General features: G+C 31.1%; 1 protein-coding gene across 1 annotated transcript in view; it reads left to right on the top strand.

Moving 5' to 3' along the window:
• LOC110033172 overlaps positions 1-19,522 on the top strand; it is a 25,521-nt gene extending 5,999 nt beyond the window's left edge. The window contains exons 4-6 of the mRNA XM_020737074.1: positions 16,882-17,153; positions 18,219-18,371; positions 18,623-19,522. Of these exons, the coding sequence (XP_020592733.1) occupies positions 16,882-17,153; positions 18,219-18,371; positions 18,623-19,522 (1,325 nt within the window). The remainder of the gene's footprint in view (positions 1-16,881; positions 17,154-18,218; positions 18,372-18,622) is intronic.
• Positions 19,523-19,988: the final 466 nt, after the last annotated feature.

Raw genomic sequence — 19,988 nt, 5'->3', positions numbered from 1 at the left:
AGTTTTTCTTCATTACTAAAAATGAGTTTTTCTTCATTACTAAAAATTTTAACCAAATTTTCTTACTTATTTCTAAAATCAAATTTTACTTCCTTAATATTCATTTTTATAAATAATCAATCTTTTTCTTTTCAACTCAAATTCACCGGTAGTACATTTGAGAACAAATAAAAGTCAAGTTTTGAAAATACTTTTCATCCTCCCTAAACTTAAATTTTTAATAAGATTAAACAGTTTCGCAGCATAAATATATAAACATAAATGAAAATTAAAATAACATGCTTACAGGAATTTTTATATCCTAAGTATTTTATATCCTAAGTTTTATATCCTAAGTATACAAGTGTAAAACTAAAAACAAGAGTAAAATTAATTTTGATCAATTTTCTATCATTTTCATTTCAATTCAACAAGTAGATATTCACTACACTTCTAACAATATAAAAGTCCAAACATAAAAACAAACTAACACACTAACTTTGACTTCACAGTCTCAACATAAAAGCAAACACACTAACAATATAAAAGAAAAATATAGGGTAGCAGTTTTCTGAAATTCAAGTTTAAGATTTAAAAGTTAGTAAGATTTTCAACTTTTTAAAAGACATAGAATCAAGTTCAATCCTAAACTAACTAAAAAAGTACTTAACACAACAGTAACAATTATTACCCTATAAATTAAAAGAAAATACTAACAAAACACAACATCAAAATACAATTAAACAAAATAGCAGTCTCACACATCACAAGGTCCAAACCAATATATAAACATATGTGTCTCAAGTCCAAAACATAAAAACACATCACATCATATGTCTCAAGTCCAAACATAAAAATAACAACACATCACAAGTCTCAAGTCCAAAACACATAGTCTAACACATATTACTAACACAAATATAAATCAGTCCTCCTCCTCATCATTCTCAGAATCTCGGCTATTCCAAACATCTGCAGGCTCATAGTCAGGGTATCTAGGATATGGAGGAAATTACACTCCTTTGTTACCCCTAATGAGCCTTCCAAAGATGAGTGAAATTTCTCTTCATTATCACTTTTCCTTCTATTATACCTATCAGTATGATCTGCAAAATGCTCTAAATTTTGTACCGTATCTGTGGTATAGTTGATATTGTCCATCATCCTCTGTTCCATCATCCTCTGTTCATCCTCTGTAATAATTGATTTTGGGTCTCAGTAGACTCACCTCTAGAAGTAGAGGCACGTGAGGTAGATGGTCTAGATGTAGAAGCAGCAAAGGTAGAAGCAGCAAAAGTTGTCATTCCATAGCTCATAAAAAATCCTCCTTTCCAGCCAAAAATAGAATGTTCAGGATAAGTCTTCACATTCACCTTTATAATAGGCTTTAGAGGCAACAATACTTCCTCCGAGCTATCATATTTCACTCCAGCCTGCTCACATAAAGAAAAGATCAAGGAAGTAAATCCCAGACCTACAGTAGTAACGACAGTGGCAGAATTGATGATAGTCCGATATATCAAAGCTCCAATGTTGATGAGCTATCCTTCCTGGATACAATAATTTAATTTTGCTCTCTCTCTGGTAACTTCACTGAGATGATTTGTAGGTAATAGACGGGAAGAAATAAAATAGTGTCATGCCTTCAAAGGTGCAATTAACTTTGACGTGGGAAAATTGACTCTCCCTTCATTACTGAATTTCCATCCTCTTCAACCAGTCAAATAAGAAATAATCTTATCTAGATCTATCTCAGTCGGACTATAATTCGCATAAAAACATAAAGTATCCAGTGGAAAATGGTAGAACAAATTGATTACCTTCGGTCTAATTACCTCCGGTGAAAAAGATACCAACTTTTCTTGAACCATGACTCTATCGTCTTCAGCTTCAAGGAGGTTTGCATAAAACTCCCTAACAACTAGAGTAACTGCAACAACAAAAAAATAACAGAATCATTCCCACTATCGACGAACGATCATATTTTCCATAGATCCACCTAGATTCTTAAAATAATACTCCTGGATAAGCTTTCATGATTGCAATGCATCACTTTACCTACCTTGAGCCTTCGAACTCACAAATTTGCTTGAATCAAAGGGGCTCTTTCCTTTACTCCTCTTCATTCTCTTTCCCTTTCTCCTCTTCATTCTTGGTGTCATTCTATAATTTTATAAAATTTCAAAAATAACTTCAAAAACCAAGTCTAAACTACTAAACTACTACACTTCCTATGCAAACTACACTTCCTATGCAAATTCTATAGATTTTTCCTCATTTTTCACCATGAATAGTGAATTTTCAAATTCTTCCAAATGTACTCAAAATACATGGTGAAAATCCAAATTTTTTGCATAGAAGTAAAGCTCTTACCATAAAAAATCTGAATCTAGCAAATTTTTCTTAATTCCACCAAGAAATCTCCACTTCATACTGTGCCATAGCTCTCCAAAATTACGATTTTGAGAGGTTGAAGGTGACTGGAGGGTGAAAAATTGTGATTTTTAGGTTAATTTTTCACTTTTAACCTCTCGCGAACCGGTACTAAAGTGAGGATAAGTGGCACTTAGGTGCCTTACTCTCGGCTTACATTGCGCTTAAGCACGAGATGTTCAAATTTTTCTTAATTCCACCAAGAAATCTCCACTTCATACTGTGCCATAGCTCTCCAAAATTACGATTTTGAGAGGTTGAAGGTGACTGGAGGGTGAAAAATTGTGATTTTTGGGTTAATTTTTCACTTTTAACCTTTCGCGAACCGGTACTAAAGTGAGGATAAGTGGCACTTAGGTGCCTTACTCTCGGGTTACATTGCACTTAAGCACGAGATGTGGCGCTTAGGCGCCAATGCATGATTTTTGAGATTTTTAAATTTAAGTAAAATGCACTATTTGCCTAATTATACCACCCCTAAATGGTCATATAACACTTAAATCACTATTTTCATCCCCTTTAACTCTCCTCTCTCTCAAAATTTTCTATTTAACTCAATTCAATTCGAGGCTAAAAATAACATAATTTTTTACACAACCGAACTTATATATTCATTCATAAACAATTACAAGTACATATAACACTTAATTCTCACTCCAAATAGTCTCGGATGAGAAAATTTCCTAAGCACAAACACTTAACAAACATTCACAATTAAAAACTTAAAAGCATAAACACTAAAATTAAATACTAACACGTAAACAAAAAGACTCCTAACAAACAAAATTTGTAATCAAATTTAATTCCCTTCTTCATTTGATGGGACAAACTCAAGTCTTTCATTAGTCTCTCCTGGGGCAATTGGAATATAAAGTTGGTAAAACGGACGGTGGTGACAAGCTCTGATACTATCTTTTTCAATCCATTTCTGCTTAAGAAACATCTCCTTATACATTTCCTCTATATAAATAATATGGCTAAATTGCATTTTCAATTGCCATCCAATATGCTCAAGATGAGCATGAATCTCAATTGCCTTTGTCTCAAGTAAAGCCATGGAAGTCTTAATTTTGTTGATCTTTTTTTATATTCATTTGATATCAATGGCTAAGAAATTGTTATACATCTCTTGTGCACATTGACTAATGAATTTCTTCCTCATGGTCCTCATGGTCCCTTCCTTTCATGGTCCCTTCCTTTTTCTTCAAATCCATCACCCATGAAGACATCTTATCAAAATCTCTCTCTCTCGCTGACTTTTAGGGGTAGAAATGATTTGGGGTGAAATTCCTTCACAAAACCCTTCTATTCATAGGCCTAAATCCTTTATAGGCCTAAATCTCTCTAATAACTTCTAGGCATGTCTTGGAATTGCCTTGGCACATTTTTGCAAACCAATTGATAGTTAAACCTTCTAGAATCTTAATTTCACACATGGTTTTTAACTGCCACGCTTAAGCGCCAGTGCACATTTTTGCACCAGTCAACTTAACATCCAAACTCTCATTCTAACATGTCTAGGTTACTAAATAAATTCTTAAAATCAATACTAACACAAAATAATTTCAAAAATACTACCTCAATTTTCTTAATCACACACAAACAACAATCAAAGAAAAAACACACTGATAACTATGGGTTGCCTCCCACAAAGCGCTTGGTTTAACATCGTTAGCCTGACTTAACCAGTGCTTATTCTGGTTGACCCAACATCATTCCTTCGTTAAATTTATGCTAATCCCTTACAAAATAAGGTTTCAATTTATGACCATTCACTTTTAACACTTTATCAGGTTTAGGAGCTTTAATATCCACAGCTTCGTAAAGATAAACTTTCATCACAATAAATGGACCCATCCACCTAGATTTAATTTTGCCTTGAAATAATCTTAACCTTACATTATATAGCAAAAATTATTGCCCTGGCTGAAAATTTTTAGTAAGAATCCTTTGATCATGACACTTCTTCATCTTTTCCTTGTAAATCTTAGCACTCTTGTAAGATTCATTTTTTATCTCTCCAAGCTCATTTAATTGCAATAATTTTTTCTCACCAGCATCTTTCAAATTATAATTGAACTCTTTAATCGCCCAACATGCTTTATGCTCAAGTTCAGCTGGTAAGTGCCAAGCTTTGCCAAATATTAGCTTATATAGGGACATTCCTATAGGAGTTCTATATGCAGTCCTATAAGCCCACAAAACATAGTCAAGTTTGACTGAACAATACATTTTTGTTGGATTCACAGATTTTTCCATAATTATTTTAATTTCTCAATTGGATAATTCAACCAAACCACTTGTCTAAGGATGATAAATAGTAGTAATTATATGATTTATATGATATTTCTTTAATAATTTCTCTATTTTGGTATTTCTAAACTGAGTTCCTCCATCAGTTATGATAACTCTCGGTATCTTAAATCTACAAAATATGTTCGTTTTCAAAAATTTTGCAACACTTTGAGCATCACATCGAGGTAAAGCAACAACCTATATCCATTTGGATACATAGTCCACTATTAACAGTATATATAAATTTCTAAAAGATGGTATAAATGGTCCCATAAAGTCTAATCCCCACACATGCATAAAAAATTTCAATTTCCCTAGCATATAATTGAGGGGTTTCATTTCTTCTTGAAACATTACCTACTCTCTTACACTGATCACATGTTTTGATATATATTCTAACATCTCTAAATAGAGTAGGCCAATAAAATCCAGACTGTAAAATTTTTTATGTTGTTTTATCAACACCAAAATTAGATTTATGACATTTTTGAATAATTTCATAAGTTTCTTCCAAAGGTACACATCTTTGAATAATCAGATCCTTGTTTATATAAAAATGGGTCATCCAAAAAATAAGTCTTAGCTTCAGAAATAAATTTCCACTTCTGTTGGTATGTCAATCCATAAATTATAATGTCACTAACAAGAAATTTCACAATATTGGCGTACCATGGAACACACCACTCATTAATATTGAACAATTTTTCATCTAGAAAATGTTCAATAATTTATTTTTCAAAACAGAGTGGTTTTCCTAATTTAAGCCTGGACAAATGATCAACAATTTGATTTTCAATCCCCTTTTAATCTACTATTTCAAAATCAAACTCTTGCAAAAGAAGAATTCATCTTATTAGTCTAGGTTTAGCATCCTTCTTTTTCATTAAGTACTTAATAGAAGAATGATCTGTATGCACTACACAATAAGTTCCAATTAAATATGATCGAAATTTATCAAAGGCGTATACTATTACTAATAACTCTTTTTCAGTGGTGGTATAATTAATTTGAAATTTATTAAGAGTTTAACTAGCATAGTAAATTACTTTGAAAATTTTATCATGTTTTTGTCCTAAAAAAGCTCCAATAGCATTATCACTAGCATCACACATCAATTCAAAAGGTTTTCCCCAATCTGGTGAAATAATAATTGGTGCAGTGACTAATTTTTCTAATAACAACTCAAAAGCTTTTAGGCACTCTTCATCAAATTTGAAAATTGAATCTTTGTCCAGTAAATGGTATAAAGGCTTAGCAATCTTTGAAAATTCTTTAATATATCGCATCTGGAATCTAGCATGTCCTAAAAAACTCCTAATTTCACTTACATTAGTTGGATAGGGTAAATTAGCGATCACTTGAATTTTAGTAGGATCTACTTCCATATCATTTTCTAATATTTGATGTCCTAATATAATTCCTCCTGCTACCATAAATTGACATTTTTCCCATTTAAGGTCTAAATTTGTTTCTTCACAGTGTTTCAGAACTTTTGATAAATGTTCTAAACATGAGTCAAATGAAGTTTCAAATATTGAAAAAATCATCCATAAATACTTCAATCCCTTTTTTAATTAAATCACAAAAAATTGTTACCATACATCTTTTAAATGTACCAGGGAAATTACATAAACCAAAGGTCTTTCTTCTAAAAGAAAATATACCATAAGGACCGATAAAAGTTATTTTCTCTTAATCCTTAGAAGTTATTTGTATTTGGTGATAACCAGTATATCCATCAAGAAAAAAAAAATGTTTGTGCTCAGCCAGCCTATCAAACATCTGGTCCAAAAAGGGTAAAGGAAAATGATCCTTCCTAGTGACAGTATTTAATTTTCTGTAATCTATGCAAATTCACCATCTAATGACTTATCTAAATACATATCCGCCTCCCTGTAACTTGTCTAGTGGGTATTAACTTATTATATTCATTCACAGTCACAATTACTCCTCCTTTCTTAGGAATACAGTGAATTGGACTAACCCATGCACTATCTAAAATAGGGTAGATAATTCCAGCATCTAACCACTTTAAACTTTCTTTCTTTACAAATTCTTTCATAACAAGATTCAATCTCCTTTGAGGATCAGCCCTAGGTTTTTGGTTCTCTTCCATATGAATTCTTGATAAACAAATTGAAGGACAGATTCCTTTAATATCAGCTATTGTCTATCAAAAGGCTTTCTTAAAATTTTTCAAAATTTTCATCAACCTTTCTTCTTCTTCCAATGTTAATTTTGAGGAAATTAAAACTGGCAAAGTAGAGGAATCTCCTAAAAATGCATATTTTAAATAATCAGGAAGTAACTTCAAGTTTTATATTTTTGGAAAATCTCTCGAGGTTTTTCTATTAATGAACAAAATATTTTATATTTTTCTATCGTATCCAAAGTTTCAAAACTTTCTCGAACATAGTTTGAATCTTCCTTAAAAAGATCTTCACATTGATCTAATTCCTCTTCTTGCTCGTGTTCCAAATCTTTTACTTCAGATTTTTCTTCATAAGTAGTTTTGAAATGACATTTACTTAGATGTCTTATAACATTCATCATCTTTTCCTTTTGCAGGATACTTCATTGATCTTGAAATGTTAAAATTAACAGTTTGATCATGGACACCTATTGTTAATTCCCCTTTCTGCTCATCTATCATTGCCCTGTGGCTAGAAAAGGTCTCCCCAAAATGATAGGTGTCCCGTTATCTTCCTTCATATGTAGCACAATGAAATCGGCAGGAAAGATAAATTGATCTACTTTCACTAGGACATCTTCTATAACTCCTTTATGGTATGTTATTGAATGATTTGTTAACTGCAGAGTTATAGTAGTAGGGGTTATTTCTCTTAATGCCAATCTTTTAAAAATTGATAATGGCATAAGGTTAATGCTTGCACCTAAAGCATACAAAGCTTTCTCATAAAATTTGACTCATATTGCATATGGAATTGTAAAGCTACCAAGATCTTTAAGCTTTCCAGGAAGCTTCCTCTGAATTATAGCATTGTACTCCTCACTAAGTGCAATAGTTTCATTATCTTTAAAATTCCTTTTTCTGTTGAAAATATCCTTCATAAAATTTACATAGCTTGACATTTATTATAAGGCTTCAACAAATGGAATATTAATGATAGTTTCTTAAAAATTTCCAGAAATTTTAAAAATTGCTTATACAACTTCTGTTGACGAAGTCTCTGAAGAAATGGAGATGGTGGTTTTTTCTAATTTGTGGAGGAACATTAATGATCATTTGTGGAGGAATATTAATGATTTCTAATTCACATTCCTCACAGATCAACAGGAAAATTAATGAGCCCAAAAGAATCTCGTTTGCATGCGATTAACTAATGTTCTTCAACATGTTAACTTAAACTTGCAAACACAAAGAACAAATTATCTCTCAAATGCTGAATATGAAATGTTTGGTAGTCTTCAAAAGGCAAAGGTAGAAAGTAAATATAGAATAATCGTCATAAAACCCCCCACAAAGTAAAATATCGAGGAAAAAATGATGACAAACCTGTAAAACAATGAAGTATTTTAACGGCTACAAAAATAATACAGTTTTGATTTATACTAACAAAGCTGGTAATTTTTGAAGTATAATCTTCTACTGACCAAACCACATGTGACAATAATTTGGATTTACACATGTTTTCCCATAGCTTTCTTGAGCTTAAGTATGGCTTTATAATAAAGATTATTACCTGCAGCTAGCTTTCCTGTCAAGTTCAAGAAAGCTATGGAAAAATATGAGGTAACCTAGCTCTTGATGCATCAGAGTTCAGTAGCACCTTTATAGCTTGCTTTTTTTTTAATCTGTAGAGCCTCAACAACTCGAACTAATGGCTTATAACAAGCTTTAGTTTTGAAGAAGCAAGAAGAAAATGAAAGTTAAGTATGAGAAAAGAGTACTCTGTATTTAATTACAAATGACCAATAATTTGATTTTAGAAATTGATTATCATGTAGATTGGTTGAGAAAAATTCATTCCAAATTGGTCTAACTTCTTTGAAATTGCAGCAACTTGATTTCTAACATAGTAAATGCACCAGATTCATGTATATTGGCTACTTTCTTGGATTTACCCTCTCAGAAGGTCATTAAAAATTATTGGTAGCAATTTATTCAATTAAAGCATAAGTGTCATGAAATGGTTTTGACATCAATGAATCACCACCAGCGGCATCGATAATAGATCTAAGAGATCCAACTAATCCATTTAAAAAAGCTTGATTTATTAATCAATCTGGTATAGCATGGTGTGGACACTTTCTTTAGAGTTCTTTAAATCATTCTCATGCTTCATAAATATTTTCTCCTTCAAACTGATTATAAGATGTAATATCATTTCTAAGCTTCGCAATTTTTTATGGTGGAAAATATTTAGCAAAGAATTTTTATGCTAAATCACCCCAAGTTCTGATAGATCCATATGCTAACGAATGCAACCACGTCTTAGCTTTATCCCTCAAGAAAATAACTTAAGTCTTATGGCATCATCTGATACACCATCATATTTAAATGTAGCACACAATTCTAAAAAATTGACAAGATGTAAATTTGGATCTTCAGTTGGTGATCCCCCAAACTAATCATTTGATACCATTTGGATAATAGCAGGTTTAAGCTCACATGATTTAGCGACTACAATAGGTTTTTGAATACTATAATGAAGTTCATCTACAGTAGGGTTGGCATAGTCTTGTAAAGGTCTAAACTCTTGATGAATTTCAATATTTTGATTGTTTTGGTTTGTCATTTCTATAATTTTTTAGATTTTTCAAGATTTTTAATTTTTTTCATTTTTCTGATTTTTTTTAACAGTTCTCTCTAATTTAGAATCGTAGAACACTACTCTTTCAGAACTTGAACTACGAATACACAAAAATGAAATAAAAAATTAAATAAAACATAAAATAAAATATAACAATTGTTAAAGTTTAAATAAGACTTTCTAAAAATAAAAATTTGCTTTTAAATTAATTAATATCCCCGGCAACGACACCAAAAACTTGATCCCTGATACTATTTATATGAAACATTATAACAATGTTTCTAATTATATTATCATTTATATTTCCTTACTTTACAACAGAGTCAAAACTTGATCCTGAAGAAAATAAGAATTTAACTTTTTCAATTTATACATATATTGGGATACTAAGAAATTATACGTATCATTATCAAGTAATATAAGACTTTTTATTAAGACCTGAAGATTGAACCCACAGGGAAATTATGCAATATGCTCTATTGAACAACAAATTTTCTATTTTAAAAATATAATTACTTAAACTAGAGATGTATTTGCAGTAATTAAAATTCAAATTTTTTTGGTATTTTTGATATTTTGCCAAACAGTAACAATTTAAAAAGATAACTTGAGTTTATGTAAAAGAAAAGCACTAAATTTAAAAATATATTTCTCCTTATCATGAATCAGTAATAAGCATAGGAATTGTGTTGTTGAAGTATGCAAATTGTGTTATGCAAAATAGGAGCAATTATAATCTTTATCTTTACTAGAGATGCTATAAAGAACATTGGCTAATTTAAAGTTTGAATAGTTCTAAAGATAGACTAGGCAGAGAAGATACCAGCTATCACTCTAGAGTTTCCTCGATTCATCCACCTGGAGGCTAACATCTTGTATCAGAGCCTAAAACAATAAACCAAGTTGGGGGCTTTAATCTGTCACTTTAAAGTCCTCTAACTGTACACCCTTTAATGATTATTTCCATATTTATTTGCAATGAATCATAAGAATTACATTCTCACTCATACAACCTCATATGATTCTTTCCAATTGTTGACTGAGATAATATCAGCTCGGTTCTTAGATGTTCTCACAATAAATTTTAACATCTAGATGGGCCAGATGAAGAAGTAAATGAAGTGCATGAAATTGAATCATCACAACTTCTTCCAACATTAAAGATTAATACTCTCCACAACTTCCATCCAACACATTAATTATTTATCATTTTAAGGAGAAAGATATAGAAAACTACTCAGAATTCATGGAGAAAATAAAATCACACTTTAGTTTAAAAGTAGAAATCATTATCAAACAAAAAAAAGTCTCGAGTAAAACCAAAAGTAGTTATAAAAAAAAGATAAAAACTTATCTCAAATCCTCCACCAAACTCTTGAAGTTTCTTGGAATCTCTTCTCTTTTACAACCCTCTGAACTCTCAAAGTAAAACTAAAAAAAAAAGGAAAAAGTAAATTTTCTGGTGCCTGAATCTCTCCACAATATTCTCCACGATCTTTTGAGGACTCCAACACTCTCTACCTCTTCAAGCATCCACTTAAAATGTAAAAACTTCCTTCTTTTATAAATCTCCAAGAGGTGCCTTGATAACTCTTCAAAGTGTGTCCAAATTCGATGTATTCTCCAAGGGATGCCTCCTTTCATAATTTTTTTAATAATATTTTTGTTCCTAGTGGTCATAACCACCCTCTTTAGCCAATAGGTGCCTCAAATACCTCTTCAAAATTTGGCCAAATGAAGAAAACTGCCAAATAACTGCCACTGGCGCTTAATCACGGGGCCTCTGGGGCTTAGGCGTGGCCTTCTCTGTTTCACCGGCGCTTAAACCGACGCTTAAGCGTTGGATCTAGCGCTTAGGCGCCAAAACACTTTCGCACAATTTTCAACTCTTTGCTCCAAATATGATCTTTTTTCACTCCTTTTTAGCATTTTTCACCTTTTTACTTGTACCTGAAGGAAAAACACACAAATACCTTCTATTAAAGCACAAATAGATATAAAAATGTGTCTAAAAATACTATATATTTTAGGTGTATCAAATACCCATGGTGCATTCAAGTATAGATGAAGAGAAAAGTTTGATTAATTGAGAGAAATCAAATAATTTGGTCTCATATTTTGTGCGAAGGAAATAAATCAGTGAATTGAGCTAATAAGTTGGGGTCTTCATCTCAATCTACTTATGTTTCTAATAAATTGCCTTTGGTGGGGAAATATCTATAGGTTTTTGTTTTTTTTGTGAGTTATTTTTGGGTGTGTAGTTGGAATGTCTTGCCTGCCTTTGCATTTTTTTGATTTAGTAATTTAGTAATAAAATTCCCTTTGGAGTTCACCCCAAAAAAGAAATGAACAACTTAAAAGTTCAACCCATCAAGTGTCTTATGGTGCATAAAGTACAAGTTATACGCTCTATTAATGGATTATAAGGTGTAATGGTAACTAATTTTTATCAATCAAAAAATATGGATCACATAAACACATAAAGAGCTAATCTAAGCAAGACATGAATGTTTAATGAAGATGCAAGTGATGGAGAAGAACATAATGCTATGAAAAACTCTGATTAGTCTCCATTTAGCTCAATTTAGCTCCCATCCCGTATATTTTATATAGTTTTTATTGTCGGTACTACATAATCTTGATTAGCTCTATAACTATCAATATTCTTAGATGTGGAGGTTTCGTGTTGTGATGGGTTTGATTACTTTCTTAGAAAATAAGGTGGTAGGAATAAGGTTTTGGAGTTGTTCGTGCTATTTATATGGATATTTTGGTTTGGAGAGTGAATAAAGGTTTTTTTACCAAGTTTTGATAAACTTGGGTAGCTTGGGTACTTTATGAATGACTTGGGTACGAAAGTGGGAATGATATGGGATATTCAAGATGAAAACATAAAGAAAATACAATAAAATAAAAGATACAATCTCGCATTAAGAATGGGAACCCCACCAAGCTATTAATATTGATTTTGTCATTAAATGTTACTATAGAGATGAAAGGTTTTACCAAATTAACTAATAATTATTCAAATTTAAACTCTTAACATATAAATAATTATTATGAAATGTACGAATTCAAAAAAATGCTTAAAAGATAAAGAGTTGGTTGATCACATGAATGCATACATGGAAATTTTATTAAAAAAAGACTCAGAATTAAGAGGGGTACATATTTCGTAGTCATTTGTATGATTAAGCATCAATGATATTCTCTCAAATCACTCGAATGACCAAACAAATTATTATAATGATGATATGTTAAGCTGAGATGGCAATGTCTTGACACTAAAATTAAGCCGGCATGAAACTTAACAAATTATCACTCTTGCAACATATATAATATCTAATAATTACACATGAAAATTCATAAAATAGGAAATAGAAAAATGACTTGATAATTTATTTAAATAAGTGTTATAATCCTTCATCAATTTTTTATGGATCCTACATCAACATTGAGGTGAGGTATTCTTGTTGGAAAAGAAACATAGTGTGCAATATGAATATATTTCAATGAAGATAGGATGACAAAGTACAAGTAACTAGTTATCAACTCATCTTTAATTAGATTGGTCTTCTAATTTCTAAAGTAGGCACAAGATTTATAAGTTATGATAACTTCAATATTAAAATCAGATGAAAAATTATTTAAATGGCAAGCATTTGATCGAAATTTTCTTAAAATTTTAAACTTTATATCCACTTACAACCCCTTCAGACTTAGAGATCTATATCTCAAATCTAATTTTATTCAATATGTAATTATATTCATTATGAGAAATTTTACGTTTAACTACTTTAACATATTTAATTTTTTTTAGATAAATTATATTCTACAATATTGATATTGGCTAGACCTATCTCTTGAAATTGTAAATGTTGAATTGAAATATACATGAGTTAGAAGTTTTTATAAGATCCATAAACTTGTCAAAAAACCATACATAATTTAAAAAGATATTTAATGTGTTATTTGAGAAATCATATTGTTAACTTAAAAAGAACAAGATGCATATTCTATGTCTATGAATATTTGCACAACAAATATCCCAACAAGTTTTTTTATGTTTTTGTTAACATCTCAACTTAATCATTATTTTGTGAGTAAATTAGAGGATAACTTGTTTTTTATCCAACAATAACTATAAGGTTTTCAAAAAATAAAATAAAAACATGAAATCCATGTTATAAAAATAGTGGAAAGAAAATCATATGATCTAATAATTTTTTAAGGAAAAATTACTTAATGTGTAATGCCTTATTTTTATTAATTGAGTCAAGAAAATGCATCATTAAAAAATTTTTGTTAATCATCGTATACAATAAAATAACATATTCATAGATATTGAAGAAGTGTTGAAATAACTTATATGTACAAGTCTTCCAAGTTATACAAGGAATAGAAAGCACTATATATTGGCTAAGTCTTTTTTAGGTGGTATTATCTTGCATATCGTAAAGCACTTAAAATTCTTCCAACATCTCCTTTTAAAAAACACTAATACAATTTGTCCTTAAGAAAATAAAATGTTTTTTAATATCCAAAAATGCTTAGTAGGGCACTAATAATATCATTCATAAATCAATGGATCACCTAGAGAAGAGTTAGAGATGGATAAACATCTCTCTATAATACTACAAATCAATGTTAAGAAAATGATTATTTAAACAAGGCTTCTCATTGTCATTAAAAGGTGTATAAAAAATAGGAAAAATCATGAAATCATCTCTAAGTTTAGCATTATTAAGAATTTGAATTTCTAAAAATGTAATCGTAAATACGGCTTTAACTAATGGATTTGTAGCATCTTTTTTCATATTAGCCTTATAATTTACAAAAAAATTAATAGCCTTATAGAAATTTAACATATTTGCATTCCATTGTTTTAGTTTTCTTTAAGAGTTAATAAATTTTAGGGCATGATGATCATTGCTAAATGTGAACACCATAAGGACATTAATGCCTTAAGGATTGTGCAATAAAATAGAACTTCCTACCAGATATTGAATGCTTTTATTTTACATCATTTAACTTCTTACTAACAAAAATTATATGATATTTTTTTACTTAGGACACCAATAATTCATATACTATCAATTTTATTAGATCATGGTATGCATAAGCTTTTCTTAATTATAATAAGTGTATTTTGAATATTTTAGTTTTTTTATATCAATGAGTTTTATAAATTTTAAATAATAGTAATTTTGGACAAAAGTAAAACAGTGATTAATAAATTGATAGATTTGGATGGTGGGTGATTTTATTTAAAATGTACTTGAAATTATTCTCTTAAGAACTCAATAGAATAATTTGATTTGTAGATCAAAGTAATGACTTAATATTAGGGATAATACAAATTATAACTTTATATATTATTAAAATTATTTTATATCAACTTTTTTTAAAATTTAAAAAAAAATGCTTATTGGTAAGTTGTGATAATTTCAAATTTGTATCGCACTCTCTTAATTTTATAAAAAATTATAATTTAATGCATATTTTTATTCTATCAATAAACTTTCTTAGTGAAGTATTTTTATGTTAATAAGTTTTCATGATGCTTCAAACATAACATGAAAATGATCAAAATGATCTAATAAAATGTAATTATTTTATTAAGGAATAAATGTATATTATTTATCTTTTATTTATTTCACATAGTATTTTGTGGGAACTTGTTAACTTATTTGTATCTCTAAATTTAATATTTCAAATATTTGAATGTTATTAATATAATTAAAAACATATGTGTGTGTGTATATATATATATATATATATAGATGTTGGCGGTGGCTAGGTTTTGCTCTGGCATCTATGGCGATTTCGGCTTCCTCCTTCACTGGTGAGATATTTCCTTCGCACTTTTTGGTTTCTTTTTGTTTGTGTTTGTTGGCTCGTTTTTTCCCGTTTTTTTTTTTGTTTTTTTTTTAGGTTGGGGGGGGGGGGTGGTTCGGCCACTCCTTCCACAAAAATTTTCCTGCAAAGTTTTCATGATACACTTACTATCGGAGGGGATTATACTTTCATTAAGAAATTGGTGAAAAAAACGTAAAACTTGCGCTCTATGTGACGAAGGATGAAACTTCTATATAAGCCTCTTCTTGTCGTTTAGCTCTAGTTGGGAAACTTACATATGGTATACCTAAAGTTGAGCTGATAAGGAGAGAATTTGAAATGCTAAAATTAAAAGGTTGGTGGAAGGTTGACATTATAGGTGGTAGACATATTTTTATTCAATTAGTCAATGATGAGGACTACACTCGTCTACTTGCAAAAATGTTTATCTGGGTTGAAAATAGTTTGATGAAATTCCAGAAATGGACTTTTCACTTTGATGCTAAATCTGAGTTGCCTATTATACTGGTTTGGATATGTTACACTTCAACTTTTTAGCCACGAGATTCTTTTCTCTCTTGCTACAACTTACGGTAAGTTTCATCCTTCGCACCTTTTGGTTTCTCTTCTTGCTCTTCGTTGTGCCTCTGATACCTCGTTCATTTTTTTATGCTGTATTAGATGGGGGGGGGGGGGGGGAGGCTCGGCCACCCTTTCCACAAAAATTATTTTTCTGCAAAGTTTTCATGATACACTTACTGTCGGAGGGGATTATACTTTCATTAAGAAATTGGTGAAAAAAACGTAAAACTTGCGCTCTATGTGACGAAGGATGAAACTTCTATATAAGCCTCTTCTTGTCGTTTAGCTCTAGTTGGGAAACTTACATATGGTATACCTAAAGTTGAGCTGATAAGGAGAGAATTTGAAATGCTAAAATTAAAAGGTTGGTGGAAGGTTGACATTATAGGTGGTAGACATATTTTTATTCAATTAGTCAATGATGAGGACTACACTCGTCTACTTGCAAAAATGTTTATCTGGGTTCAAAATAGTTTGATAAAATTCCAGAATGGACTTTTCACTTTGATGCTAAATCTGAGTTGCCTATTATACAGGTTTGGATATGTTAAACTTCAACTTTTTAGCCACGAGATTCTTTTCTCTCTTGCTACAACTTGCGGTAGGCCTTTGAAAATGGATCCTGCTACTTTTACTTTATCGAGACCATATGAAGCACATATTTTTGTTGAACTAGACGTAACACAACCATTTTGCAACAAAATTTGGATAGGATCGCAACATCAGGGTTACTGGCAACCTATTGAAATTGAACGACATTCTCCTTATTGCACTAACTGTTCTATGTTTGGTCATCAAACCATATCTTGTTTTAGACTCAATCCTCAGCTTAGAAATTCTCATAACACAACACACACTACTTTGACTGCTGGAAACACAAATATTGAACATCATGCTATCCTATCTACTATGGAAAACGGGGTAGATTTAGTTGATAATCCAACTACTATTTCTATTACTCTTAACTTACATACTTTAGGTACTGAAGCTTTACATAATTGCACTGATGGCATTGAAGGCACTGAGGTTAACACTCATCATATGCATGTTCATGAGGGTAATATTTTGGCGGATGATACTAATGTGCATCTTGTTAGTATGGCTTTTGAGGAGCCTGTGGAAACAAAAATACTAGTGGATCATAATAATACAAATAACGGAAATTTATTTGCTCCTAGGACTTCGATCCAATTTCCTATCGCTAGAGCTGCTACTGATACTGTTGATATCAATTCTACTTTATCTAATGCTGTTATAATTTTGGAAAATGCAATTGCAAAAGCATTCTTGTAAAAAAGCTAAATGTAATAATGAGCTATCTGGACTTAATGCTAGTAACATTATTCATGAATAAATTTACCACTCTGATGGGGAACAGTTGGTCAACCCAACTAGATCTTCTAGAAGGGTTGGATTACTTCATCATGTTTAATATTTTGGTCTGGAATATTAGAGGAGTGGCGGACCCTAACTCTCTTAATAGGCTTAAAAATCTTTGTAGGGTTCATAAATTACTCATTTTTGCTATTTTGGAGCCTTTGGTTCATGTCAATAAAAGCAAAATTTTGAATAAATTCAAAGGATATCGTTTTCATTTCAATGTAAAAAATAAGATTTAGGTTTTTTTGGAAGCCCTCTGTCACTCTTTCTATTATTGAAGATGAGGAACAATATATTCTTACTCAAATTAGTTTTGAAGGCTACCAAGGCTGGGCGCTTTTGTTTACTCTAGCTCTCATTTACATGAAAAAATTTGCTTTGGCAAAAATTTGAGTTTATGAAAAAATGAGTTAGTTTATGGGCAGCATTATTAATGAGAATTGGTTTGTTGTTGGAGACTTTAATATGATCATGAAGCCTATGGAAAGAAAAGGAGGTGGTAGAGTTGAGCCTGCTCTTATTTATAAGGTTTCTAACTCCATTTTCAATGCACGTGTTTTTTATTTGGGGTATTCTGGTTCTTCTTACTCTTGGAGGAGGGGTTTTCTTTATCAGAGATTCAATTAGTTTTTGGCTAATTCTTCTTTCATTAGTTACTTTCCTATTGTGAAGGTTCATCATTTGAGCTATGTTACTTCGGATCATAATCCTATTTTTCTTACTTTAGCTTTCACTATTAAACCGACTATATCTCATTTTAAATTTCTCAATGTTTGGACTTCTCATGATACTTATCTTAATTTAGTGAATCAAGCTTGAAAATTTGAGGGAGTTGGGACTCCTTGGTTCATTTTGTGGCAATTGAATAAGAAGATGGCTGCCCATTTTACTAAATGAAATTACCAGATCTTTGGTAATGTCCATAAAAAAGTGCAGGATGCTCAGAACATTATTGATTCTTTGGAATCTCAGCTTGATGCTTCTCCTGCTTTGGTGGACATTGTTGCTCAGGCTCACATTGCTTTAATGGATGCTATTGCTATTGAGGAAAATCTGCTTAAGCAGAAGTCTAATGATTCTTATTTTGTCGTAGGGGATAGAAATACCAATTATTTTCATACCACTCTTAAGCACAGAAGAAACATTAATAGTATTTTGAAAACTAAAAAGGGTGATGGGAGTATTTTAACTTGTCTGGAAGAGATTGGTGACAGTGCTGTCTCTTGTTTTATTGAGTTTTTTCAAACTTCTACTCATACTATGCATGTTGACTACACTCATTTTGTGGATGAGTGTAACTATATGAATAACTTACTTTGATTCATCCTCTTGATGAGCAGGAAATCCTTAATACTTTCAAATCTATTTGCCCCAACAAAGCTCCTGGGCCTGATGGATTTTCCTCTACCTTCTATATTAATTCTTGGAAAGTTATCAAGAATGAGGTAATACTTGCCATACAAAGCTTCTTCCTTGGAGACAATCCTGGTAAAAATTTTACCTCTGCTTTAATTGTGCTCATTCTAAAAGGTAATGATAAAATATCCTGGGACAATTTCCGTTCTCTATCTCTCACTACTGTGATATCTAAAGTTATGAGTAAGATTATTGTGAACAGATTGCAGCCTTATCTTTCTTATACTATTGCTGCTCAGCGGTCTACTTTTATCAAGGTTAGGGATATTAGTGATAATATCCTTTTAGCACAAGAGATAATTGAAGATTTGGACAAAAAATGCAGGGGAGGAAACATGGTGCTTAAGCTGGACATTAAGAAATCTTTTGATACTATTAGCCTGGACTTTATTATTAATCTTTTGCAGGCTAAAGGCTTTCAACAAGACTTCTGCTCTCTCATTAAGAGGTGGCTCTCTAATAATTGCTACAGTGTGATGGTGAATGGTAAAGCTCATGGTTTCTTTTCTGCTAATGGGGGCATTAAACAAGGGGACCCACTCTCTACCAAAATTTTTATCATTGCTTTTGATTATTTTTCTAGGCTTATCAATAAGTTGCAATATGAGCATTCTTATATTCAATATTCTCACAAGTCCAAAATTATGGCGAGTCACCTTGCTTATGCTAATGATGCAATTTTGTTCTTAAATGCTAGCAAGCGTGCCATCAAAGCTACCATGTATTTGCTGAAAGAATTTCAAAACACATCTGGTATGATGTTTAACCTGACTAAATGCACCATTTATTTTATCAAGGGTGTCCCCTCTAACACTGATTCTTAGGCTTCCAATTTTACTGGCTGTAAAATCTCTAAATTTTCTATAAAGTATCTTGGGGTCAACATTATTAGAGGAAGAACTAAGCAAACTCAGATGGATGAGGTGATTGATAAAGTTAAACTTAAGATTCATGATTGGAAAAATAATTTTCTTTCTAATGGGGGTAGGCTCACTTTGTTGAGAAGTTTCCTTTGTACACTCCCTCTCTACACAATGCAAGTTCTCAAAACTAAAAAGAGCACTCAAAAGAATCTTGAAACTATCTTTAATAAATTTCTTTGGAAGGGCTCAAGATCTTCTAAGAGTTGGTCTAATTTGCAGTATATTTGCAAGCCTTTTTGTGTTGGTGAGCTTGATTTAAAACATTACAACAAACTATTGACATCAACATGTGTAAGCTTTGGATTAAGTTTCAATTGGGTGAGTTTTTATGGGCTAAATTTATGTATCATAAGTATTGTAAAAATTT

This window comes from Phalaenopsis equestris, unplaced genomic scaffold (genome assembly GCF_001263595.1).
Source record: "Phalaenopsis equestris unplaced genomic scaffold, ASM126359v1 Scaffold001107, whole genome shotgun sequence".
Taxonomy (NCBI): domain Eukaryota; kingdom Viridiplantae; phylum Streptophyta; class Magnoliopsida; order Asparagales; family Orchidaceae; genus Phalaenopsis; species Phalaenopsis equestris.
The sequence above is the reverse complement of the archived record's forward strand: the minus strand, read 5'-3'. Positions and strand labels throughout refer to the sequence as shown.